General features: G+C 42.0%; 1 protein-coding gene across 1 annotated transcript; it reads left to right on the top strand.

Annotated features, from left to right (window-relative positions):
- Positions 1-25,226, top strand: RNF170 (ring finger protein 170). The gene is made up of 7 exons (XM_069767679.1): positions 1-137; positions 4,444-4,603; positions 5,656-5,731; positions 9,736-9,841; positions 9,990-10,063; positions 24,477-24,584; positions 24,694-25,226. Exons 2-7 carry the CDS (start codon positions 4,467-4,469, stop codon positions 24,961-24,963), a joined length of 771 nt encoding a protein of 256 aa, XP_069623780.1. The 5' UTR covers positions 1-137; positions 4,444-4,466; the 3' UTR covers positions 24,964-25,226.
- The last annotated feature ends 1,629 nt before the right edge of the window (positions 25,227-26,855 follow it).

Below are 26,855 nucleotides of genomic sequence, written 5' to 3'. Positions count from 1 at the left end.
GAAGTCATGAGTGTGCCCCAGTAGCTGACTGACAGGCTGGCCCCGCTCTGTGCCCGCCGTGCGCTCTCCCGGGCATTTCCGAGCAGCTGACAGGACCCCTGTCCCTGCTGGACCCCGCGTCCATGAGACCTGTGCAGGTAATGGCCCGAGTGCTGTGCGCTCCACGTCTCTTCACACACGTGTTCATAGACTGCCACCGAGAGATGTGGGCAGTGCACCACCCTGAGGAACCAGCGGCTGCCATCTGTATTATTCACGTCTAATGCCTTTCCCCATAGGCTTCTATCTGTAAAAATGTCAAAATAAGCCTCACTCCCCAATAGCAGGTGTCTGCTGTGGCTGTGACCGCTGCAGCCGATCGCTGGATCCTTCATCGGCATCACTGCTGAGGCAGGAGCTGTTTAAACTTAATTACTAGTAATGAGCGAACCTGCTTGGATAAGGTCTTCTATTTTATCAGAGAAATCTGCTTTTTTTGCTCCATTTCAAGATGTGGCAAGCTCATAGACTTATTCAAAGTGACTTGCAGCTGTAATTGCAGCAAAAGGAGGCTCTAGAAAGTACTGACTTAACCCCTTTCTGACATCGGACGCAATAATCCGTATATGTGACCTGGGTCTATGTGATTAGGGACAGATTATTACGTCCGCGCACCCGTGGGGTGTCAGCTGCTGCTAAGTGCCAGGATCGAACACGATGGCAGCATTCCTGGAGCCGGCAGAGTTGTCATGACGACATCCGGGTCACCAGAGCTAGGAAACTTGTTGATCATGCGCAGTAACTTTCCCTGTCCCTGCAGAGACGACAGCTTGCATAGTATGGGACTGCTGCATCTCCATGCTGTAGAAGCCTGCAAAAAATGAAAGTCCCATATTAGGACAAAGTAAAAGTAAAAACAATTTTTTTTATATATAATTGTAAAAATATTTTTTTTAAAAATCTAAAATAATGAAAATCTAAAGATATTGTATCCGTAAATAAATATTTGTATGAAAAAATAAATAAAAGTACACATATTTGATATTGCTGCGTCCACAACAACCCGACCTATAAAACTGTCCCACTAGTTAACCCCTTTAGTGAACACTATAAAAGAAAATAAAAAAGGCAAAAAACAATGCTTTATCATCATACCGCCAAACAAAGTGTAATAAAACGCGATCAAAAAGATGAATATATATACTCGTGTCTAAGCCGAGATTTTCAGCACATTTGTGCTGAAAATGCCCTCCTTGACTTATACGCGAGTCATTGTCCCAGAAAGTTGGGAGGGGAGCTCAGAGTAGCGGCAGGAGCCAGCAGCTGTGACATCATACCCAGCCTTCTCGGTCCGTCCCTGAACGTCCCTGCATCTCCGTTGTCCTGGTGCAGCAGCTCTTCCTGTGTTGAGCAGTCACGTGGTACCACTCATTAAGGTAATGAATATGCCCGCGTCTCCACTCCCATAGGCGCGGAGCGCATATTCATTGCTTTAATGAGTGGTACCACGTGACTGCTCAGGAGAGGAGAGCTGTCGGCGCAGGGACGTGCAGCAACGGACCGAGGAGGGTGAGTATGATGGGGGAGGACGGGGGAGCCACGCATATTATGGGGGGGGACCAGGGGAGCCACACAGCAGGACAGGGATGAGGGGAGAATGCATACCCAGCTTATACTCGAGTCAATAAGCTTACCCAGTTTTCCGTGGCAAAATTAGGGGTCTCGGCTTATACTCGAGTATATACGGTAAATAAACATGGTACTGCTGAAAACGTCATCTTGTTCTGCACAAAAAAGCGGTATGGCGGCTTATCAGCGGAAAAATAAAAAGTTATAGCTCTCAGAATAAAGCAATGCAAAAATTATAAATTTTTGTATAAAACTAAAATTATCAATTTTACCACACACGTAAAGGCATAACCTACCCCCTTCCACCGCCCCCCCCCTCACTACTTAAATAAAAAAACAACCTATATATGTTTGGAAACTGCGAACTTGTAGCGGCCTGAAGAATCATTAGCATTTGGTGAACATGGTAAAAAAAACAAAACTCCAATAAACAGTTGTGGAATTGCACTTTTTTTTGCAATTTCATCACACATGGAATTTTATTTTTAGTTTTCCAGTACACGATAAGGTAAAACCAATGGTGGTGTTCAAAAGTACAAAAAAAAACCCCTCACATGGAAATATTGACTGAAAGATAAAAAAGTTATGGCTCTGGGAAGCAGGGGAGCGAAAAACAAAAAAGAAAATGGGCTGCAGCGTGAAGGGGTTAAGCGTTATGCAGTGATGTTTCACTGAGCGAACCATGTCGCACCCAAAGTCGCTGTATAGCTTCAGCCTTAACTTTGATGCTTTTATGTTAAGTCTAACCATTGACAGCTACTGCCTCTGGCTCGGCCGACATGCTGATGTGCTCCCGTGTTGTGGACAAAGTCTCTGTGTAGCCCCAGCCTATAGCATGTAACCAACCTGAGTCCTCCTACAATGTACTCCGTGTAAACGGAGAATATCGAGTGGTAGCAACTCTGATCTGCCTCAGGGAAGCATGTTATTTAGATACACACATTTTTGTACTGATAAGTGCCACAAGTTTACAGCAAGGGGGTAAACACTCCAGGTCGACTAGAACCTGACAGCTGGGGAGGCTAAGGTAAAGACACTACTTCTGTCTCAATAAACCTACACCTAATACTGTAGATATCCATATTAACTCCCCCTTAAGAATGCTTGATTCACAATAATCTTTGAGTGTAAGCAGACTGCCAATCACCCCATGAACAAAGTGCTTGTTCATTGGGTGAAATGATGTTTTGCGTATCACAAATGATCGTTCTTTGAGGTGCATTTTCCTGTCTAAACAGAACTGGCACTGCTGAGAACCATGGTAGCCTAAATGCACTGAGCGATTTATTACAGATAGCTCAATGCGTATCGTTTACTACAACCTGTCTGTGTATACAGGCTATTAAACAACCTCCAATCTGTGAAGGGTTACTGGTCGGAGGTCCATGTAAATGGATCCTAAGGCTGCTCATGCTATAAAATAACAAACCAAGCAGCACTTATCTGTTGAAGCACTTGGCATTTCAATGCCAGCTCTCTGCCATTTTCTGTTGACAAGGATGTAGCGGTGACGTGTGTGTATATATAATTTATTATACTAGCATACTAGCCCATACTCGTAGCCGTAGTGTGATGCCAAGATAGGCAGCGTGAGACTAAAGGTACCCTCACACTGAGCAACTTTAGAACGATATCGCTAGCGATCCGTGACGTTGCAGCGTCCTGGATAGGATCTCGTTGTGTTTGACAGGCAGCAGCGATCAGGATCCTGCTGTGACATCGCTGGTCGGGGCTAGAAGGCCAGAACTTAATTTCGTCGCTGGCTCTCCCGCTGACATCGCTGAATCGGCATGTGTGACGCCGATCCAGTGATGTCTTCACTGGTAACCAGGGTAAACATCGGTTACTAAGCGCAGGGCCGCGCTTAGTAACCCGATATTTACCCTGGTTACCATTGTAAATGTAAAAAAAAAAACACTACATACTTACCTTCCGGTGTCTGTCCCGTCCCCCGGCGTCAGCTTCCCTGCACTGTGTCAGCGCCGGCCGGTCGTAAAGCAGAGCACAGCGGTGACGTCACCGCACTGCTTTACGGCCGGCGCTCAGTCAGTGCGGGAAGCTGACGCCGGAGGACGCGACAGACACCGGAATGTAAGTATGTAGTGTTTTTTTTTTTTTACATTTACAATGGTAACCAGGGTAAATATCGGGTTACTAAGCGCGGCCCTGCGCTTAGTAACCCGATGTTTACCCTGGTTACCCAGGGACTACAGCATCGTTGGTCGCTGGAGAGCTGTCTGTGTGACAGCTCTCCAGCGACCACACAACGACTAAACAGCGACGCTGCAGCGATCGGCATCGTTGTCTATATCGCTGCAGCGTTGCTTAATGTGACGGTACCTTAAGCTCCGTGATGGTCTGTAGCAGTCTTATGTTATACTTAATGTCACCTCTGCAGACCAGTGGAGACGTGGCATCGGTGCTACATGGGCTTCAATAAGGAAGCGCTGTTTGGATTGTTATTTCACACTACAAGCAGCCTTGACCTTGGTTTTCACTAGAACTGAACAACTCATAGAAAGTATCAAAAGTCCTATTACTTTCTGGCTTAAGTTTGTTTTGCAATAGATCCTAGTGTGTTAATTAGAATGATACTGAGAAGCAATGAAAACCTTTGCGACAAGTATCAATAAAAGTAAGATTTATCCAAACTAAACATTGTTGTTTATTTAAAAACAAGTTTTTGTTGAACACTTTAACTATTTGGTTATTCCATTAAAAATCATTCAGAATAGCTTCCTTTTTTTCTTATTTCAAATCTGTTGAAAATATGGAACAAACCTGTTATTTGTGCATTTATTTTAACAAACTTTTTTGAAATTTCTTGTCTTTCAGAAACTTAATGTCTGTGTTTTGGAATGGCTGAAAACCAACAAGATATTTTACACCCTTTATTAGATGATGGGTCGTTAATTGAAGGTGTAAGCAACCAAGTGCTTGTTGCAGTAGTCATCAGTTTAATCTTTATCGCTGCTCTCACATATTTAATGTTACGGTATGTTTCGTCAGGTATCTATGCATATAACCTAAAAAATGTTCATTATTTTGAATTTGAGAAATCTACAGCATTTGCAGAGAGAATAGTTTTTTTTTTTTTGTTTTTTCTTTAATTTTCTGCTCTCAACATGCAAACTTAAATTACTGTGATGTGGTTGAACAGTTTACTAGTCTGGTGATGCCGGTATAGAAAGGGCCATCACTCTAAAGCAGTCCATGCAATTTAGATAGCTGTGCATTTAGTCAATAGCAGTTCTTCACAAACCATTCATGTTACTTTGTGGCTTGTTATATTGAGAAGTAAGCATCTGTCATGTTGAAATCCAACATGCTAAACCCATCTTTCTTCTAACATCTGGGGCGAGAGTTATGGCACCCCATCCACCTTGGATGGTTGACCAGTTCTGCCAAATTCAAAGGGTGCAGCAGACATTCATCTTATGTGTATGGCCATTTTAAGGCTAGTTATATCCTAGATAGGTGTTGGCTGCTTGAGTGTGCATGGTTTATCGAGTGATAACTCAAACAAGCCGCTTTCAGATACGTCTAGAATTTACTAATTTCATGGCAAAACAAATTTATACCTTAAGGCTGTGTGCACACGATGCAGATTTGGTGCAGAAAAATCTGCTGCAGTTCTGCACTAAATCTGCATCTCCTGGCAGAATCTGCAGGTGCGTTTTTTATGCGTTTTTTGAGCACAAATCTGCACAAAAAACGCATAAAAAACGCATCAAAAACGCACCTGCAGATTTCTATTATGGAGGGGTGCAGAAACGCTGCAGAACTGCACAAAAGAAGTGACAGGCACTTCTTTGAAATCTGCAGCGTTTCTGCGCAGATTTTTCTGCACCATGTGCACAGCTTTTTTTTTTTCACATTGATTTATATTGTACTGTGATCACAGTGCAGTTCTGCAGCGTTTCTGCTGCAGAAAAATCTGCTGCAGTTCTGCACTAAATCTGCATCGTGTGCACATACCCTTACAATGGATCGGGAATGTTTTGTTCTAGTGTTGCAAACGTAATGTTATCTTTTTATAAAAAACAGAGGTGAGCAGCAAAACATTCACCCTGAAAATCAAGAACGAGTACAGGCCATTAGAGAGCAGCTACAAAATGAACAGGTATGTTATCTTTTGTATATTGTTAGTCATGTTCAGTCTGAAATTAGAGTCTAAACTGAAATGCAGACGTGCTGTTTTTCTTTTCTGAATTCCACCAATTTACTACTGGGTGGATCTGATACAGGGAGCTGTTGTGGCAGACATACAGTACAGACCAAAAGTTTGGACACACGTTCTCAATTAAAGATTTTTCTGTATTTTCATGACTATGAAAATTGTACATTCACACTGAAGGAATCAAAACTATGAATTAACACATGTGGAATTATATATAATACTAGCTGAAGAGCCCGGCGTTGCCTGGGCATAGTAAATATCTGTGGTTAGTTATAGCACGTCACTTCTCTTATTTTCCCATCACGCCTCTCATTTTCCCAATCACATCTTTAATTTTCCCCCTCACATCTCTCATTTTCTCCCTCACACCTCTCATTTTCTCCCTCACTCCTCTCATTCCCCCCTAACACGTCATTTCGACCTCACATCTGTCATTTTCCGATCACTCCACTATTTTCCCTCACTCCTCTCATTTTGCACTCACACTTTTTCATTTTCACCTCACACCTCTCATTTTCACCTCAGTATATACATGTTTGTCATCTCCCTTATATATAGTATACACCTGTGTCATCTCCTGTATATAGTATATACCTGTATGTCATCTCCCCTGTATATAGTATATACCTGCTGTGTGTCATCTCCCCTGTATATAGTATATACCTGTATGTCATCTCCTCCTATATATAGTATATACCTGTATGTCATCGCCTCCTATATATAGTATATACCTGTATGTCATCTCCTTCTATATATAGTATATACCTGTATGTCATCTCCTCCTGTATATAGTATATACCTGTGTGTCATCTCCCCTGCATATAGTATATATCTGTGTGTCATCTCCTCCTGTATATAGTATATACCTGTATGTCATCTTCTATATATAGAATATACCTGTATGTCATCTTCTCCTGTATATAGTATATACCTGAAGGTAATCTGCTCCTGTATATAGTATATACCTGTGTGTCATCTCCTCCTGTATATAGTATATACCTGTATGTCATCTCCTCCTGTATATAGTATGTACCTGTATGTCATCTCCTCCTCTATATAGTATATACCTGTGTCATCTCTCCTGTATATAGTATGTATCTGTGTGTCCTCTCCCCTGTATATAGTATATACCTGTGTGATCTCCTGTATTAGACCTCGTTAACACGTTATTTGCTCAGTATTTTTACCTCAGTATTTGTAAGATAAATTGGCAGCCTGATAAATCCCCAGCCAACAGGAAGCCCTCCCCCTGGCAGTATATATTAGCTCACACATACACATAATAGACAGGTCATGTGACTGACAGCTGCCGTACTTCCTATATGGTACATTTGTCTGCTTATTAATCAGATTTTTATTTTTGAAGGCTAATACCAGACTTGTGTGTGCTTTAGGGCGAGTTTCGTTTGTCAAGTTGTGTGTGTTGAGTTGTGTGTGGCGACATGCATGTAGCGACTTTTGTGAGCTGAGTTTTGTGTGGCAACATGCGTGTATCAACTTTTTGTGTGTCGAGTTGCATGTGACAGGTTAGTGTAGCAAGTTGTGTGCAGCAAGTTTTGCGCATGGCGAGTTTTGCGCGTGGTGAGTTTTATATCTGGTGCCTTTTGAGTATGTGCAAGTTTTGTGTGAGGCAACTTTTGCATGTGTTGCAAATTTTGTGCATGTGGCAATTTTTCCGCGTGTGCAAGTTTAGCATGTGGTGAGTTTTCCATGAGGTGAGTTTTGCACTTGTGGCGAGTTTTGCGTGAGCCTAGTTTTTTCATGTGGCGAGTTTTGAGCGGCGACTTTTGTGTTTCGACTTTTATGTGGCGAGGTTGGTATATGTGTGGTGAAATGTGTGCTGAGGGTGGTCTATGTGTTCAAGCACGTGGTAGTGTGTGGCGCATTTTGTGTGTGTTCATATCCCCGTGTGTGGTGAGTATCCCATGTCGGGGCCCCACCTTAGCAACTGATCGGTATATACTCTTTTGCGCCATCGCTCTCATTCTTTAAGTCCCCCTTGTTCACATCTGGCAGCTGTCAATTTGCCTCCAACACTTTTCCTTTCACTTTTTTCCCCATTATGTAGATAGGGGCAAAATAGTTTGGTGAATTGGAACGCGCGGGGTTAAAATTTCGCATCACAACATAGCCTATGACACTCTCGGGGTCCAGACGTGTGACTGTGCAAAATTTTGTGGCTGTAGCTGCGACGGTGCAGATGCCAATCCCGGACATACACACACACATACACACACACACACACACACATTCAGCTTTATATAGTAGATATACTTAACAAAAAAGTGTGAAACAACTGAAATGATGTCTATATTTTAGGTTCCTCAAAGTAGCCACCATTTGCTTTGATGACTGCTTTGCACACTCTTGGCATGCTCTTGATGAGCTTCATGAGGTAGTCACCGGAAATGGCTTTCACTTCGCAGGTGTGCCCTGTCAGGTTTAATAAGTGGGATTTCTTGCCTTATAAATGGGGTTGGGACCATCAGTTGTGTTGTGCAGAAGTCTGGTGGATACAGAGCTGATAGTCCTCCTGAATAGACTGTTAGAATTTGTATTATGGCAAGAAAACAGCAGCTAAGTAAAGAAAAACGAGTGGCCATCATTACTTTAAGAAATAAAGGTCAGTCAGTTCAAAAAATTGGGAAAACTTTGAAAGTGTCCCCAAGTGCAGTGGCAAAAACCATCAAGCGTTACAAAGAAACTGGCTCACATGAGGACCGCCCCAGGAAAGGAAGACCAAGAGTCACCTTTGCTTCTGAGGATAAGTTTATCCGAGTCACCAGCCTCAGAAATCGTAGGTTAACAGCAGCTCAGATTAGAGACCAGGTCAATGCCACACAGAGTTCTAGCAGCAGACACATCTCTACAACAACCGTTAAGAGGATACTTTGTGCAGCAGGCCTTCATTGTAAAATAGCTGCTAGGAAACCACTGCTAAGGACAGGCAACAAGCAGAAGAGACTTGTTTGGGCTAAAGAACACAAGGAATGGACATTAGACCAGTGGAAATCTGTGCTTTGGTCTGATGAGTCCAAATTTGAGATCTTTGGTTCCAACCACCATGTCTTTGAGCGACGCAGAAAAGGTGAACGGATGGACTCTACATGCCTGGTTCCCACAGTGAAGCATGGAGGAGGAGGTGTGATGGTGTGGGGGTGCTTTGCTGGTGACACTGTTGGGGATTTATTCAAAATTGAAGGCATACTGAACCAGCATGGCTACCACAGCATCTTGCAGCGGCATGCTATTCCATCCGGTTTGCGTTTAGTTGGACCATCATTTATTTTTCAACAGGACAGTGACCCCAAACACACCTCCAGGCTGTGTAAGGGCTATTTGACCAAGAAGAAGAGTGATGGGGTGCTACGCCAGATGACCTGGCCTCCACAGTCACCAGAACTGAACCCAATCGAGATGGTTTGGGGTGAGCTGGACCGCAGAGTGAAGGCAAAAGGGCCAACAAGTGCTAAGCATCTCTGGGAACTCCTTCAAGATTGTTGGAAGACGATTCCCGGTGACTACCTCTTGAAGCTCATCAAGAGAATGCCAATATTGTGCAAATCAGTCATCAAAGCAAAAGGTGGCTACTTTGAGAAACCTAAAATATAGACATCATTTCAGTTGTTTCACACTTTTTTGTTAAGTATATAATTCCACATGTGTTAAATTCATAGTTTTGATGCCTTCAGTGTGAATGTACAATTTTCATAGTAATGAAAATACAGAAAAATCTTTAAATGAAAAGGTGTGTCCAAACTTTTGGTCTGTACTGTACATGTTGTCTATGTATACTAGTGTGGGGTATTGATTGTTTTCTTGTTAATTTTGTTTACTGTAGAAGAGTAGCTGTAAATGACTTCTCTCAAAAAGTGCATTGAATCTTGGAAAAATAGTCACATTTATAAATTCAAGTTTTTTGTTCCATTGCTGATTTGTATTTACAGGAAACAGTGCAACCTCGACATCAATTCTACTCAGATATGTCTTGCCCAGTATGCTTGCAGCAAGCTACGTTTCCAGTGGAAACAAACTGTGGACATCTTTTTTGTGGTAATTAAAACTGTTGAGTTACATTTTATAAGTATATATACATATTTTATATATATATATATATATATATATATATATTTTTAGTATAATGGCTTTCTTGTTGGTTAGTATACAAATGTAAAATGTACTAATTGTTGTCCCTGCATAGGTCCATGCATTGTGGCGTACTGGAGATATGGGTCATGGCTTGGTGCTATCAGCTGCCCTATTTGCCGACAGACCGTAAGAACCAATGTTTTCATAGTTTGATATTTTTTTTTCTGCTATAAGTGCATGTGAATTCAGAACATGATTTATAGTATAGCCTCTTAGGAAATGCTTCCTTTACTGCTTCCAGATCAACAAGCTAAACACTTATGAGCTCCCATGGTTTCATTTCTTCTGATGTTGAAATTATATTCACTAAAAGTCCAACATGTTAAAGAAAAACAAGTCAAAGGAGTTGTGTGGCCTTATACTACAAGTCTGCAGTCACTCTGTGACTGCGTGCTGTGAGGATTCTCCGGTGGTGGCACCACGAATGGCAGGCGCGTGACTGCAAGTGTACCAACTAGATAGGCGCGACCTCACTCAATGTATGTTTATTGAGCAAGGGTGGACAAAGTCTATTTGGAATGTGGGCGAAAGTATGCAAATCGCATACTTCCGTTCACATGGCCTCCCTGTACTTCTGTTCACATGGCGTCCCTGCACTGGAGAATCCTCACCGCTCGCAATGTGAGGACTTACAAGGTTGCAGTCACATACAGTGATTACAGTCTTGTAGCTTAAGGCAGGACAACCCCTTTTACAAGGGGTTGTCCTGCCTTAAGCTACAAGACTGTAATCACTGTAAAGTTCATGTAAAGATGTAGTCAACATTATTGCCAACCCTGATTGCTAGAATATTTTGATACATTTAGCAAAAAAAGTTTACATGTATTCATTTAAATACAGATAAAACATAGTATATGACATTGACAAGATTAAAAGTCTTTCTTGGTTGCACAACCGTTGGCAACAGATGGAGTTAAAACCTTTTTTTTTATTTTGTAGCCACCTGTGAGCATCCGTTATTTTTTTCATTGTCATTTTAACCATTCTATCGTACTATTGGGTCTGTGCTGTGGTTTATTATGGTGCAGTAGAACTCATTTTGTTCTACTAAAATGTAGCTTTTTTAATATTTGAGAGCACATTTCACTCTGAAATGATCTGAGGATCTTCTGATTTCATTGTTCCTGTAACACGTTCAAGTCCTCCAGAGATCCCAGATGTGGCAAATCATCCCCACAACATTCTCAATCCTTCACAATGTTTTTAACTGTAGGGAGGTGCATTTTTCTTTAACGGCTTCATTTCGTCACCCATAAAAATAATTCTGATATGCCTTGCTAATGAGGTTTACTTTTGTCTATAGAACATTTTCCTACAATCCTACAATTATTTTTGCATTTCTTTAAGCAGTGGAGTCTTCCTTGGCCTTTGCCTCTGGTTTGTCCAGCATTAATATGGGTTGAAACAATCACTCCAGGAATGTCCAGCTCACTATGAAGTTCTTTTATATGTAGCATCTGTGTTTTTGTCATATTTGGAACAAACTTTTGTGGCATTATTTAATTTCTTCTTTACTCCATGTCCTCGATGGTTTTTGATTGATTGTTTCTTGAGTAGCAAACATTACTTTAGGAACTATTAAAGCCATGATGTCACAGCCTTGGAGATTTTTTTTAAAATCTTATAGACTGCTTGTACATGGCTTTAATTAAATTTATAGTCTGCTCAGACAGCTCTCTTGTCATTGCTATTGTGAATAACGAACATGTTACTTGCCTGTCCTGGCAAAAGTTCCAGATCTGGTTCCTTCTATAGATGCCTTCCTTTGCAGTGGTCCACACTCAGGTTCTCAGACCAGCAAATGCTATGTCATTATGACCCTAGGCTTTTAAGGCCTGCTTTGGCAGAGGCCTGGTGATTGTATATTATGTTTCATTGCTTCAGTTGCCTCAAGTTGACAGGAGGCTTTGCCTACTTCAATTAGCTGAGCTTCAGCCTGGTGTCTTATTATCCACCTATTCTGCTACTGACTTCCAAGCTACATTCAGATATTTTCAAGCTCAGTCCAGGACACTTAGGTGTTGTCCTCACCAACCTCTCAGCAAGTTACTAACTTCTTGCAACTTTTCACTTTTGGTTAGTGCATGGGTCCCCAACTCCAGGCCTCGAGGGCCGCCAACAGTGCAGGTTTTCTGGATTTCTTTAGTATTGCATCGGTGGTAATGTGATCATCTGCACAGGTGATGATTCCAACCCCTGTGCAATACTAAGGAAAGCCTGAAAACCTGCAATGTTGGTGGCCCTCGAGACCTGGAGTTGGGGACCACTGGGTTAGTGCAACCAAAATAATGCATTTCCTCAAGAAAATCTCCAGCTTTTAATGACTTCATTGCATATACTTTTTTGTTACATTGCTGCCATTAACCAATGTCCTACTGGAATATACCAGACTGCATTCCTGTTATTAACTTCCATGCCGAAAGATTCCAGTTTCATAAATTGCTGCTGTTCCTGTGTGTATCCACACATCTGGCTCTTCTCCTCTATACTACCTGGTCCACTTGTTTGTCAGCCTCATACTTTGCTGTCCTGGTTCTCGCTGATGCACATGTCGTCTGTCAAGACCCGTTCCACTGCACTGTCGTCTCCTGTCCACAATGCTCACTCAGACCTACAACTGTGATAATCCACTCATCCCAAAGAAGCTTTCTAAGGCTACGTTCATATTAGCGTTCCGCTAATGTGCGTCGCTGTTGCGTCGGCGACGCAGCGGCGACGCGCCCCTATGTTTAACATGGGGGACGCGTGCGTTTTTTTTGTTGCGTTTTCCGACACGTGCGTCGTTTCCGACGCTAGCGTCGGACGCAAGAAAATGCAACAAGTTGCATTTTTCGTGCGTCCGATTTTCGTCAAAAAACGACGCACGTGTCGCAAAATGCAGCGTTTTTGCGTGCGTTTGCGCGCGTTTTTTTGTGCGTCGTGCGTTGCGTCGCCGACGCAGCGGCGCGCAACGCTAATGTGAACGTAGCCTAATGAAAGTCTTTTGGTCACTGACAAGGTGGGGGGCAGGTGAGTCTAATTTCTAATTGATTACGGGCTCAGATCTTGTACTTTGCTCTTATTCTGAAAAATTATTATTTTTTCTTGTTCTCCGTGGTCTCGGCCACTATACACACACGCACACACATGTGCTTCTCACAAAATTAGAATATCATCAAAAAGTTAATTTATTTCCGTTCTTCAATAAAAAAAACTGAGACTCATATATAGAGTCATTACAAACAGCGTGATCTATTTCAAGTGTTTATTTCTGTTAGTGTTGATGATTATGGCTTACAGCCAATGAAAACCCAAAAGTCATTATCTCAGTAAATTAGAATACTTTATAACACTAGCTTGAAAAATGATTTTAAAATCTGAAATGTTTGAAATATATGTTCAGTAAATGCAGTCAATACTTGGTCGGGGCTCCTTTGGCTTCAATTACTGCATCATTGTGACGTGGCATGGAGGTGATCAGCCTGTGGCACTGCTGAGGTGTTGTGAAGCCCAGGTTGCTTTAATAGCAGCCTTCATCTCGTCTGCATTGTTGGGTCTGGTGTTTCTCATCTTCCTCTTGACAGTACGCCATAGATTCTCTATGGGGTTAAGGTCAGGCGAGTTTGCTGGCAAATCAAGCACAGTGATACTGTTGTTTTTAAACCAGGCATTGGTACTTTTGGCTGTGTTGACAGGTGCCAAGTCCTGCTAGAGAATGATATTTTTTTCCAACTCCAAAAAGCTTGTCTGCAGAGGGAAGCATGAAGTGCTCTAAAATTTCCTGGTAGACGGCTGCTCAGACTTTAGGTACCGTTACACTAAACGATTTACCAACGATCACGACCAGCGATACGACCTGGCCGTGATCGTTGGTAAGTCGTTTTGTGGTCGCTGGGGAGCTGTCACACAGACAGCTGTCTCCAGCGACCAACGATCCGGGGAAAGACTTCGGCATCGTTGAAACTGTCTTCAACGATGCCGAAGTCCCCCTGCAGTACCCGGGTAACCAGGGTAAACATCGGGTTACTAAGTGCAGGGCCACGCTTAGTAACCCGATATTTACCCTGGTTACCATTGTAAAAGTAAAAAAAAAAAAACAGTACATACTCACATTCTGATGTCTGTCACGTCCCCCGGCGTCCACAGGGTTAAAACTGCTTTCGGCAGGAGCGCTGCTAATGCACGCGAGAGCTTCCCTGCACTGACTGGCAGCGCTGGCAGTAACAGCAGTGAAGTCACCGCTGTGCTCTGCTTTACGGCCGTGTTATGAACAGGTGATTCAGAACCACAATGGACCTAGTGGTTAAGAGCACACAAAGTGACCTGATAGTTACTAACATAGGACGAGCTCTGAGACGTGGGAACTCTGCTGACCGCAATCCCTAATCCTATCATACCACACTAGAGGTAGCCGTGGATTGCGCCTAACGCTCCCTATGCAACTCGGCACAGCCTGAGAAACTAGCTAGCCCTGAAGATAGAAAAATAAGCCTACCTTGCCTCAGAGAAATTCCCCAAAGGAAAAGGCAGCCCCCCACATATAATGACTGAGTTAAGATGAAAATACAAACACAGAGATGAAATAGATTTTAGCAAAGTGAGGCCCGACTTACTGAATAGACCGAGGATAGGAAAGATAGCTTTGCGGTCAGCACAAAAACCTACAAACAACCACGCAGAGGGGCAAAAAGACCCTCCGCACTGACTAACGGTACGGAGGTGCTCCCTCTGCGTCTCAGAGCTTCCAGCAAGCAAGAAAAACCAATATAGCAAGCTGGACAGAAAATATAGCAAACAAAAGTAACACAAGCAAAACTTAGCTTATGCAGGGCAGACAGGCCACAAGAACGATCCAGGAGAAAGCAAGACCAATACTGGAACATTGACTGGAGGCCAGGTACAAAGAACTAGGTGGAGTTAAATAGAGCAGCACCTAACGACTTAACCTCGTCACCTGAGGAAGGAAACTCAGAAGCCGCAGCCCCACTCACATCCACCAGAGGAAGCTCATAGACAGAACCAGCCGAAGTACTACTCATGACCACAGGAGGGAGCTTGACCACAGAATTCACAACACGGCCGGCACTGACAGTCAGTGCAGGGAAGCTCTCGGCAGCAGCGCGTGCATTAGCAGCGCTCCTGTCGAAAGCAGTTTTAACCCTGTGGACGCCGGGCGACGTGACAGACATCAGAATGTGAGTATGTACTGTTTTTTTTTTTTACTTTTACAATGGTAACCAGGGTAAATATCGGGTTACTAAGTGCGGCCCTGCACTTAGTAACCCGATATTTACCCTGGTTACAAGTGAACACATCGCTGGATCGGCGTCACACACACCGATCCAGCGATGACAGCGGGTGATCAGCGACCAAAAAAAGGTCCTGATCATTCCCCACGACCAAAGAACTCCCAGCAGGGGCCTGATCGTTGGTCGCTGTCACACATAACGAGATAGTTAGCGGGATCGTTGCTACGTCACAAAAAGCGTGACGTTGCAACGATATCCTTAATGATATCGTTATGTGTGAAGGTACCTTTTGGTCTTGATAAAACACTGTGGACCTACACCAGCAGATGACATGGCTCCCAAACCATCACTGATTGTGGATACTTCACACTAGACCTCAAGCAGCTTGGATTGTGGCCTCTCCACTCTTCCTCCAGACTCTGGGGCCTTAATTTCCAAATAAAATGCAAAATTTACTTTCATCTGAAAACAACACCTTGGTCCGCTGAACAACAGTCCAGTTCTTTTTCTCCTTGGCCCAGGTAAGATGCTTCTGGCGTTGTCTATTGGTCATGAGTGGCTTGACACAAGGAATGGGACACTTGTAGCCCATGTCCTGGATACATCTTTGTGTGGTGAAGCAATGACTCCAGCAGCAGTCCACTCCTTGTGAATCTACCCCAAATTTTTGAATGGCCTCTTCTTAATAATCCTTACAAGGCTGCGGCCTCCCAGTTGCTTGTGCACATTTTTCTACCACACTTTTTCCTTCCACTCAACTTTTCATTAATATGCTTGGATACAGCACTCTGTGAACAGCCAACTTCTTTAGCAATGACCTTTTATGGCTTACCCTCCTTGTGAAGTGTGTCAATGACTGCTTTCTGGACACCTGTCAAGTCAGCAGTCTTCCCCATGATTGTGGAAGCTACTGAAACAGACTAAGGGACCTTTTTTTAACGCTTAGGAAGCCTTTACAGGTGTTTTTGTTATTCTAATTTACTGAGATAATGAGTTTTGGGTTTTCATTGGCTATAAGCCATAATCATCAACATTAACAGAAATAAACAGGTGAAATAGATCACTCTGTTTGTAATGACTCTACATAATGAGTTTCACTTTTTGTATTGAAGAACTGAAATAAATTAACTTTTTTGATGCTCTAATTTTGTGGGACGCACCTGTGTGTATATAAGCACGTACACACATATATGCATGCACACACATATATACATGCACATACATACATATACAGTACATACATATATGCGCACACACACGATTTTGCAAGTCCCACCTTCAAATAGTGGAGTAGTCTGCTTTTTTTATCGTAGGCGTGCTTCAACTGAGAGACCGTTTTAAGAAAAAAAATTAAAGAAAAGAAAATCACATTGATTTTTACATAATTAATTTACATTTTACTGCATGAAATAAGTAGTTGATACAATAGAACTTTATTATTTGATATAATAGTTGTTTGTAATTACAGAGTTAGGTCGGAGGTTTCCTGTAGATCTTGACCAAGTTTGCACACACTGCAGCAGGGATTTAGGCCCATTCCTTCATACAGATCTTCTCAAGATCTTTTTTGCGGCTGTTGCTGGGCAACATTGAGTTTGTTCCCCCCCAAAGATTTTCTATTGGGTTCAGGTTTTGCGACTGGCTAGGCCACTCTAGCACCTTTGAATACTTCTTACAGAGCCACTCCTTAGTTGCCCTGGCTGTGTGTTTCGGGTCATTGCCATGCTGTAAGACCCGGCCACGACCCATCTTCAATGCTCTTATTGAGGGAAGGAGGTTGTTGGTAAAAATCTCGTGATACATGACCCCATCCATCTCCCTTCAATACGGCGCAGTTGTCCTGTCCCCTTTGCAGAAAAGCACCGCCATGCTTCACGGTTGGGACAGTGTTCTTGGGGTTGTATTTATCCTTCTTCCTCTAAATACGGCAAGTGGAGTTGATACCATAAAGTTACATATTTTTTTTGTTGTAATATTTTCCTCCTGCTAAGACATATAAAGGTTTGCAAGGGAGGGTGAAAATTACACTCCCTTATGACACCCACACATTTTAAGAAAATATGAGATGAAATGAAAAAAAAATATTTACCAACAAAAATTTGGTTACAGTAATTATGAATTGGCCTAATTCTAGAGAATAGTCGCTGTATTTAGATAAATGATATGAAAGAGCACATAGAGATAATTCATGAGTAATTGTTGAATATAGTGAAGAAACATCACTAGTAATTCAAATGTAATTAGAGGACCATTTAACCTGTTGGAGATTGAAAAGTAACCTTTTGTGTCCTGAATATATCTGGTAGTGCGTAGTACCTGTGGTTGCAACAGACAATCCAGCCAGGCAGAAAGACATTCATTAAGGGATCTGATGTCCGTCACAAGGGAGGGGCAAAAGACATTCCTTGTGTTTCTTGGGTAACACATGTAAAATTGAATATACTGGAAAATCAATTGACAGATACAGTTGTGGCCAAAAGTATTGATACCACTGCAATTCTAGTTACATAGTTACATAGTTATTAAGGTTGAAGGAAGACTATAAGTCCATCTAGTTCAACCCATAGCCTAACCTAACATGCCCTAACATGTTGTGTCAGACAATACTCAGTTTCTTCCTTAAAATGATTGCAAACACACATTCTTTGGTATTATCTTCATTTAATTTGTCTTAAATGAAAAAACACAAAAAGAATTGTCCTAAAGCCAAATTGGATATAATTCCACACCAAACATAAAAAAGGGGGTGGACAAAAGTATTGGCACTGTTCAAAAAATCATGTGATGCTTCTCTAATTTGTGTAATTAACAGCACCTGTAACTTACCTGTGGCAACAAACAGGTGTTGGCAATAACTAAATCACACTTGCAGCCAGTTGACATGGATTAAAGTTGACTCAACCTCTGTCCTGTGTCCTTGTGTGTACCACATTGAGCATGGAGAAAAGAAAGGAGACCAAAGAACTGTCTGAGGACTTGAGAAACCAAATTGTGAGGAAGCATGAGCAATCTCAAGGCTACAAGTCCATCTCCAAAGACCTGAATGTTCCTGTGTCTACCGTGCGCAGTGTCATCAAGATGTTTAAAGCCCATGGCACTGTGGCTAACCTCCCTAGATGTGGATGGAAAAGAAAAATTGACAAGAGATTTTAACGCAAGATTGTGCGTATGTTGGATAAAGAACCTTGACTAACATCCAAACAAGATCAAGCTGCCCTGCAGTCCGAGGGTACAACAGTGTCAACCTGTACTATCCGTCAGCATCTGAATGAAAAGGGACTGTATGGTAGGAGACCCAGGAAGACCCCACTCCTTACGCCGAGGCATAAAAAAGCCATGCTGGAGTTTGCCAAAACTTACCTGAAAAAGCCTAAACATTTTGGAAGAATGTTCTCTGGTCAGATGAGACAAAAGTAGAGCTTTTTGGGCAAAGGCATCAACATAGAGTTTACAGGAGAAAAAAAGAGGCATTCAAAGAAAAGAACACGGTCCCTACAGTCAAGCATGGCGGAGGTTCCCTGATGTTTTGGGGTTGCTTTGCTGCCTCTGGCACTGGACTGCTTGACCGTGTGCGTGGCATTATGAAGTCTGAAGACTACCAACAAATTTTGCAGCATAATGTAGGGCCCAGTGTGAGAAAGCTGGGTCTCCCTCAGAGGTCATGGGTCTTCCAGCAGGACAATGACCCAAAACACACTTCAAAAAGCACTAGAAAATGGTTTGAGAGAAAGCACTGGAGACTTCTAAGGTGGCCAGCAATGAGTCCAGACCTGAATCCCATAGAACACGTGTGGAGAGATCTAAAAATGGCAGTTTGGAGAAGGCACCCTTCAAATATCAGGGACCTGGAGCAGTTTGCCAAAGAAGAATGGTCTAAAATTCCAGCAGAGCATCGTAAGAAACTCATTGATGGTTACCGGAAGCGGTTGGGTTGCAGTTATTTTGGCTAAAGGTTGTGCAACCAAGTATTAGGCTGAGGGTGCCAATACTTTTGTCTGGCCCATTTTTGGATTTTTGTGTGAAATGATCAATGTTTTGCTTTTTGCTTCATTCTCTTTTGTGTTTTTTCCTTTAAGACAAATTAAATGACGATAATAATACCAAAGAATTTGTGTTTGCAATCATTTTCAGGAAGAAACTGAGTATTATCTGACAGAATTGCAGGGGTGTCAATACTTTTGGCCACAACTGTACTCCAACTTTATCTATTCAACCCAAGTGAACACCTTCCTGCAAAAAAAGTTTATTTTTAACTGTAAAAGTAGGATTACGGTGTGAAGAAAGAAATGTATTAGTATTAGCTAGCATAGACAACACCTCTTTTATATAGCATTTTGTCCGCAATGGCCACGATCCACCTTTCTCCACGAGATGTGTAATGATGTTTTTTAGTTCTTCAATAGGTGTTTTCTGTTCTAAGATTGTGGGAATTTTAAGATTGAGTTTATAAAAGATTACGAACTTACTGCTCAATAAAATGTTTGGACATGTCCATGTAGCGTGCAATACATTCCCAGTGTTATTTCCTTCCGATTTCAAATTCATCATGGTCATGGCAGAAATTTGCTCCAAAAAGTCCATATACAGGGGTACACCAGGTTTACTTATGAGCAGATTCGGAAGCAGATGAATGGTCGTATTGATCCTCTTTAAAAAAGTATCTTTACAGTAAGAAGGACGCACAAATCTGTTTGATGGTTTTTAATTTTTGAAACAATCCCCTCTTGTAATAGGTGCAAGAACCGTATTTTTCGGACTATAAGACGCACCGGACCATAAGACGCACCCCAAATTTGGGGTGAAAATTGCTGGGATGAGAAGGTGCTGGGATGAGAAGGTGCTGGGATGAGAAGGTGCTGGGATGAGAAGGTGCTGGGATGAGAAGGTGCTGGGATGAGAAGGTGCTGGGATCAGGAGGTGCTGGGATCAGGAGGTGCTGGGATCAGGAGGTGCTGGGATCAGGAGGTGCTGGGATCAGGAGGTGCTGGGATCAGGAGGTGCTGGGATGAGAAGGTGCTGGGATCAGGAGGTGCTGGGATCAGGAGGTGCTGGGATCAGGAGGTGCAGTGAGAGGTATGGCGTGAGAGGGGTCCCTGGCGTACCATGCAGGCTTACCTAGGTGGCAGAGGTCCGGTGGCAGAGGTGCGGTGGCGGGGGTGTGGCAGCAGAGGAGGCGCAGGAAGCGGGGTCCCTTTCCCCGGTATGGTGATGCAGCAGGCCCGGTATGCAGCAGAGCCGGGTGAATCCTCTTGTTATCGGTGGGCGCGGCCATCTTCCTGAGGCCGCGCGTGTGCAGATGAAGCGCTCTGCTCCCGGGGCTTCAGGAAAATGGCCGCGGGAGGCCGCGCGTGCGCAGATGGAGATCGCGGCGGCCATTTTCCTGAAGCCCCGGGAAGCAGAGCGCTCCATCTGCGCACGCGCGGCCTCCGGAAAATGGCCGCCACCACCGATAACAAGAGGATTCACCCGGCTCTGCTGCATACCGGGCCTGCTGCATCACCATACCGGGGAAAGGGACCCCGCTTACTGCGCCTCCTCTGCCGCCACACCCCCGCAACCGCACCTCTGCCACCGGACCTCTGCCACCGCACCTCTGCCACCTAGGTAAGCCTGCATTGCGACTATTAGACGCACCCCCCATTTTCCCCCCTTTTTTGGGGGGGAAAAAGTGCGTCTTTTAGTCCGAAAAATACGGTAATCCTTTTTCTAGCACTCTATTTTGAGCAGTAGAAATAGCAGATTAGTTCACCAATGAAAAATCCAGAAGAATCGGGAGACACAAATCTTCATGGTTCACTATTTGTGATAACGAGTAGGATATATGCGACTTTTAATGGTACTTTCTGCCCACTCTGTTTCTGCGCTGGTAGGATTAAATTGATGTCTGGTAGAACGTTTGTCTAAGCTACTAGAATCAGACAGATCCGTATTACCTTCTGTCGTGTCCCGGGCGGAGGAAGAATCTATGACTATATGATGATTTTGGGCTTGTCAGTTTTTCATGAGTATACCATATTTAATTTATAACCTTTACAATCCCAATCAAACTTTGCTATTTTAATGGAGATTATGGATTACTCTGTATTGCTGATTTTATTATTCAATTTAGAATTAGGTTTATCAAATTCCAAATGAGTGGATTTTAAAGAATCATATAATTTATTAACGTCCGCTTCCAATTGTTGTAATTTAGTTTTTTTCCCATCAAATAATCAATTGCAGTTGCTTGAAGGAACAATCCGTAAGTGTAGAATTCCTCTGAGAGGTAAAGCTGTTGTCAAAGGCTGTAGCCATGATTTTTTTTTTTAATTCATAAGCCTCTTGGTACCTTTTTTTTTTTATATACTATTGTAATCTGTTAGAATCCCACCAAATTCTTAGTCTCTGAGTCGCAGCAGTCCAAAACGCATAAGTCTTGTGTTCTATACCTTTCCATAGGAATTTTATTGTTCTATTTTATGAAGACATTCGTGTATTAAAGATCGTCTTTTTTAATTGTTTTTGCGGTGCTGGATTTTTGCCTTCTCTGATATAATGTAGACATATGGTAAATGTTGGAGAGCCTGCATCCAGGGATGTCACTTGCTCAGCAGCTTGCTGTAGTTTCAATACAATCTGTGTTTACCAGTAGGAGTTTCTCTCTACGGGACTAGATGTGGCATCAAGCGGTCAACTGGTTCTTTGTATCTTTGCCCACACTACTGATTGGCAGCTTCTTAGGGGTACCGTCACACAGTGGCATTTTGATCGCTACGATGGCACGATCCGTGACGCTCCAGCATCGCTCCAATATCGCTCCAGCGTCGTAGACTGCTGTCACACTTTGCAATGCACGACGCTGGAGCGATAATTTCATGACGTATGTGCGATGTAGAAGCCGTTGGTTACTATGCGCACATCGTATACAATATCGTGCACACCTTTGTTACACCATGCGATCATGCCGCCACAGCGGGACACTAGACGACGAAAGAAAGTTTCAAACGATCTGCTACGACGTACAATTCTCAGCGGGGTCCCTGACCGCAGGAGCGTGTCAGACACAGCGAGATCGCTGGAACGTCACGGATCGTGCTGTCGTAGCGATCAAAATGCCACTGTGTGACGGTACCCTTATGTACACTGTACATTGTCTGCAAGCTGCCAATCATAGCTCAATATTCATTACTCCTGCTACATCTATAGCAGAGAAAACGGATTTTATCAAACTACACACAAGCAGTCCAGCAAGTGACACATCGATGGAATCTGGCTCTCTGCCCCTTTCATGCTGCTCGCAGATTCCATAGATTACCAGTTAAAAAAACAACAATAAAAGTGGGAAAATGGATCAGTCATAAATGCTACCAAAAAAACACTTGTATGGAGTAAAATATATTTATTAAATCTTTATAAAAGATATAAATACGGTACATGAAAATACATAAAAGGTACTGAGAGCACAATGAGCAATGAGTGGTCCTCAGGGGAATGGAAATATATTACTAGTAATCATTGGGAAGTGAATTTATATAAAATTCATAACCTAAATATAATCAAAAATTATATATTGCATATGAGAAAAGTGCAAGTGCATAAGTATATAATCCTGTGAGGTTATAACCAATGTATACTTTTAAACATGATTAATAAGTTGCAATTTGCAACCCATCTAATAAATGTAAAATAACAATATCAAGTCAATTAAAAAAAAAAATTGTGAAACTAGAACACATGAGCTGTGCGCACAGTGAACAAGCCCGTAGAGACCCATCAAGAGACTTGAAAACACAAAAAAGCACAGTAAAACCAAAAACACTGTTGCAAAATAAATTAAAAATCAGTGGACAGCAAGTGCTGGTAAAAAGATGGAAAAAACAGGGTATTTGGTTGATATGTTTTTTGCAAAAAATGTATATTAAGCCGCTCTACCAAACGTCAAGGTATACCCATATCAGAGCAGTCCTAGCTAATGTATGTAATCCCTATCTGATGTATTTAAAAACCTGATCATCTGTATATTACCTGTACGAGCAGGATTCAGAAAAGGAATGTCCATGTGGACACGCTGCATAGAATGGCTCAAAAAAAGAGGGGTGGAGGCCTCCCCAGTCTTGTGGACACAAGAAAACAATTATGTGAAACCGGAACACATGAGCTGCGCGCACAGTGAACAAGCCCGTAGAGACATGTTCAAACCACCAAGAGGCGGCTAAATATACATTTTTTGCAAAAAAAAAGTATCAACCAAATACCCTGTTTTTTCCATCTTTTTACCAGCACTTGCTGTCCACTGTGATTTTTTATTTATTTTTTTTTTTTTTGCAACAGTGTGTTTTTGGTTTTACTGTGCTTTTTTGTGTTTAAAAAAAAAAAAAAAAAAGATTAGTTTAAAGATAACTAACCATTGGTGACCCATTCCAGTCTCCAGGTACCTGCGCGCTGACGTGTTTCGCACATAGCTTTCTCAAGGGGGAAGCTATGCTTATGCACTTGCACTTTACCTATATGCAGTATATAATTTTTTATTATATTTATGTGATGAACTTTGTGTAATTCACTTCCCATTCACTGGGGAACACAATTTTTTAAGAGTTAGGTCAGACAACTGTTCTTAATTAATTTTTGGATGCTGAATCCAGAAATGATCTCAGTTTTTCTCTATCACGTCAAGTTTTTGAACTATAGGATTTTTGTCTTCTCAAAACTATGTAAACTACTGTACCTAAAAAGTGTTTGTTTTTTTTAAATAGTACAAATATGAACAAAAAATCAAATATATAAGAAATAGGCATGACAAAGTTGTGACTACTCTTACAAGTTGCCACGTAGCTCTATATGAGTCGAATTGTAATCAGATAACAAGTCTTATTACAGATATCCGTGCAATTGTGCTTCTCTGGCAGGTAAGTTGTGGAGGAAAAACTTGACGTGCTAGAAAAAAACTGACTACATTTTTGGAATCAGCATGCCAATTTTAGTATAAATCAGCTCAAAAACCTAACTCAACAGAAAATGTTTTTCAAATTGTTCCCCTGTGATTAGTAATATGTTTTCAATTCCCTGAGACCTGCTCATTGTGCTGATGGTTCTCTGGAATCTTTTTACATAGTTTAATGTATTAACAGTATATCTGTTTTTAGTGTTTTAATAAATCTAATATTTTACTCATATTCAACTGTTTGTAGGATTTATCGCAGATTCCATAGCAAAATTCTACTGAAAAATTCTTAATTTTTGCAGCAACTGTTTTTAAAATCCTTCCTTTATATCATTCATTCACTGCAGCTTTACTCTTGTACAGTAAACTAACAATATATTTCATATGCTAGGTAACGTTATTGTTTCCAGTGTTTCAAGCCAGCGAAGAGCAAGATGCCGAAGAAATATTGCAGGAAGTTAATAGTTATAATAGAAGATTTTCTGGTCAGCCTCGATCAGTAAGTGAAATAAAATCGTTTTTATGCTTTTGTAGTAAACCTTTATACAGAACCCAAGTGTGTAGATGAAAGCCTGTAAAATAACAGCATTTTTTTTTCATTACTTTAGCTCATGGATAGAATTATGGACTTGCCAACACTTCTGCGACATGCCTTCCGTGAAATGTTTTCCGTTGGTGGCTTATTTCGGATGTTTCGAATAAGGATTGTACTCTGCCTGCTTGGAGCATTGTTCTATCTGGTTTCACCCTTGGACATTATTCCCGAAGCTCTATTTGGCATCCTTGGCTTCATGGATGATTTATTTGTAATATTTTTACTACTTATTTACATATCGATTATGTACCGGGAAGTAGTGACTCAAAGATTACATAGATGAAAGATGGTATGAGTAGCACTACATTATACGAGCCTTTACCTATGCAGGTTTAAATTTACTGAACTACTATCTTCCTAACTGGAATTTCCTGTCATGGTGTTCTCCGATGTGGTTAGAATTTTCTGTCCGCCAGGATAAGAATGCTTTACCTCTTTCTAGAGCTCCAGTTGCTCTTTTTTGTTTTCCTGTCATGTGAAAATAGGTAAAACGACATCTTCTGGTCCTCCGTGATGGCACCTTGGCAATTAAATATTGCCCTTCTTCTTATGTGTGCGTTTATTTTGAACGGACTTTGGAGATTTACATTTTTATTCTGTGGATCTCTTCAAGATATTGCAACAGTTTCATGTGTTTATGGCTACGTTCACACGTTGTGTCCTTGCTACTTTTTTTTTCTGCAGGCAAGTCCTGGTGTCTGGGCAGGTTTTGCTATGTATTTACTGTGTTTTTGTTCTCTCATGTGTCATGCTGATGAAGTTTACTACCCCCCAAAGAAACATGATGCAACTTCCTTAAGGTTTTTGCACCAAAAATGCAGCAAAACCTGATACCTGCATTCTTTGCTGGGCTTTGCTTTCTATGGGTGAAAAAAAAACGCTGAAAGAAGTGACATACTGCAGTTTGCAAAAACCCAGCAGTTTTCCAAATCGGTCAGGAAAAAAATACTGCATGAGATTTCTGAAATGTCATAGCTTTTGCTGGTACTGTAAAACGCAGCTTAAAATTTTCTTTGAAAAAAGCAGCAAAAACGTGTGTTGTCACAGTCAAAACAAATTCCTCAATTTGAAATCCAACTAACCTTATCCCACTAGCAGGACATGTGCCACAAGTCTAACCATAAAGCTAACTTATTCTTTGGGATCCTTACCTGGCTTTTATTTATTTATTTTTTATTATTATTAAAAACCAAAGCCAGGTTAAAAAAAAAAATGCACTTTTAAGACACTGGATTTTTATAAAAACCTAGACTTAGAATTGCTGACAGTCAATTTTGTATGATTTGACATACAAAGTTTGCTTTCTGTTGGAAGTGTGAAAAGTCTGTAAGATTTTGGACAGAACAGATACCGGTCTAAGATTGACATTATATTCTTGGTTCTTGTCAGATAACGGATACAGATACAATCTTTGTCCTTCCCAGAATATTGTGGGACATATTCTCGAAAGCTGGCCATACACATGAAATGGCTGTTGACAGAACAATGCTTCTGCCGATCATTCATTGAGAGAACCTCCAACTGACAAGTTGGCCGACTGCTTATCTCCGGGACAACAAAACGATAATTAGTACAATATTGAACATGCTTTGATCAACATCTCCCCCGACCTTCAGTTGGCTGGTACCCCATGCATATTAGTTACATAGGTTGAAAAAAGACTTAGGTCCATCAAGTTCAGCCTTTCTCCACCAATTATAATCTCTTTTGTCACTAAATTATCTATAACCTACAATGACATATGTGCTGAGGAAGGCATCTACTACTTTTTAAGTCTGTGGGCAGGACCCATTGATATCGACTGGTTAGCTGACTTAAATCTAATGTGTATGCGGGCCTTTAGACTTGAGCTAATTTGCTCCGGTTCCCTCTTATTCGGCAAGCTGCAGAGGGAACCCGGCTTCCTGGATCACTCTGGCTGATCAGCTGATCGGCACTGCAGCTGCATGTGTCGCGGCTGTGTCAGTCACAACACATGCATGGAGAGCCCAACAAACAGGCTCTCCATGCATGTGTCGTGACTATGAAACAGCCGCGACACATGCAGCTGCGGCGCCGAACAGCGATAGGCCGGCGTGATCCAGGAAGCCGGGTTCCCTCTGCAGCTTGCCGAATAAGGGAAGCAGAGCAAATTCGCTCATCTCTACTTACCACTAGAGTTTATCGAACTTGTTG

The sequence above is a fragment of the Ranitomeya imitator genome, chromosome 1 (assembly GCF_032444005.1).
Source record: "Ranitomeya imitator isolate aRanImi1 chromosome 1, aRanImi1.pri, whole genome shotgun sequence".
Lineage (NCBI taxonomy): Eukaryota > Metazoa > Chordata > Amphibia > Anura > Dendrobatidae > Ranitomeya > Ranitomeya imitator.
Note: the sequence above shows the minus strand (reverse complement) of the source record. Positions and strands in the feature narration are given on the sequence as shown.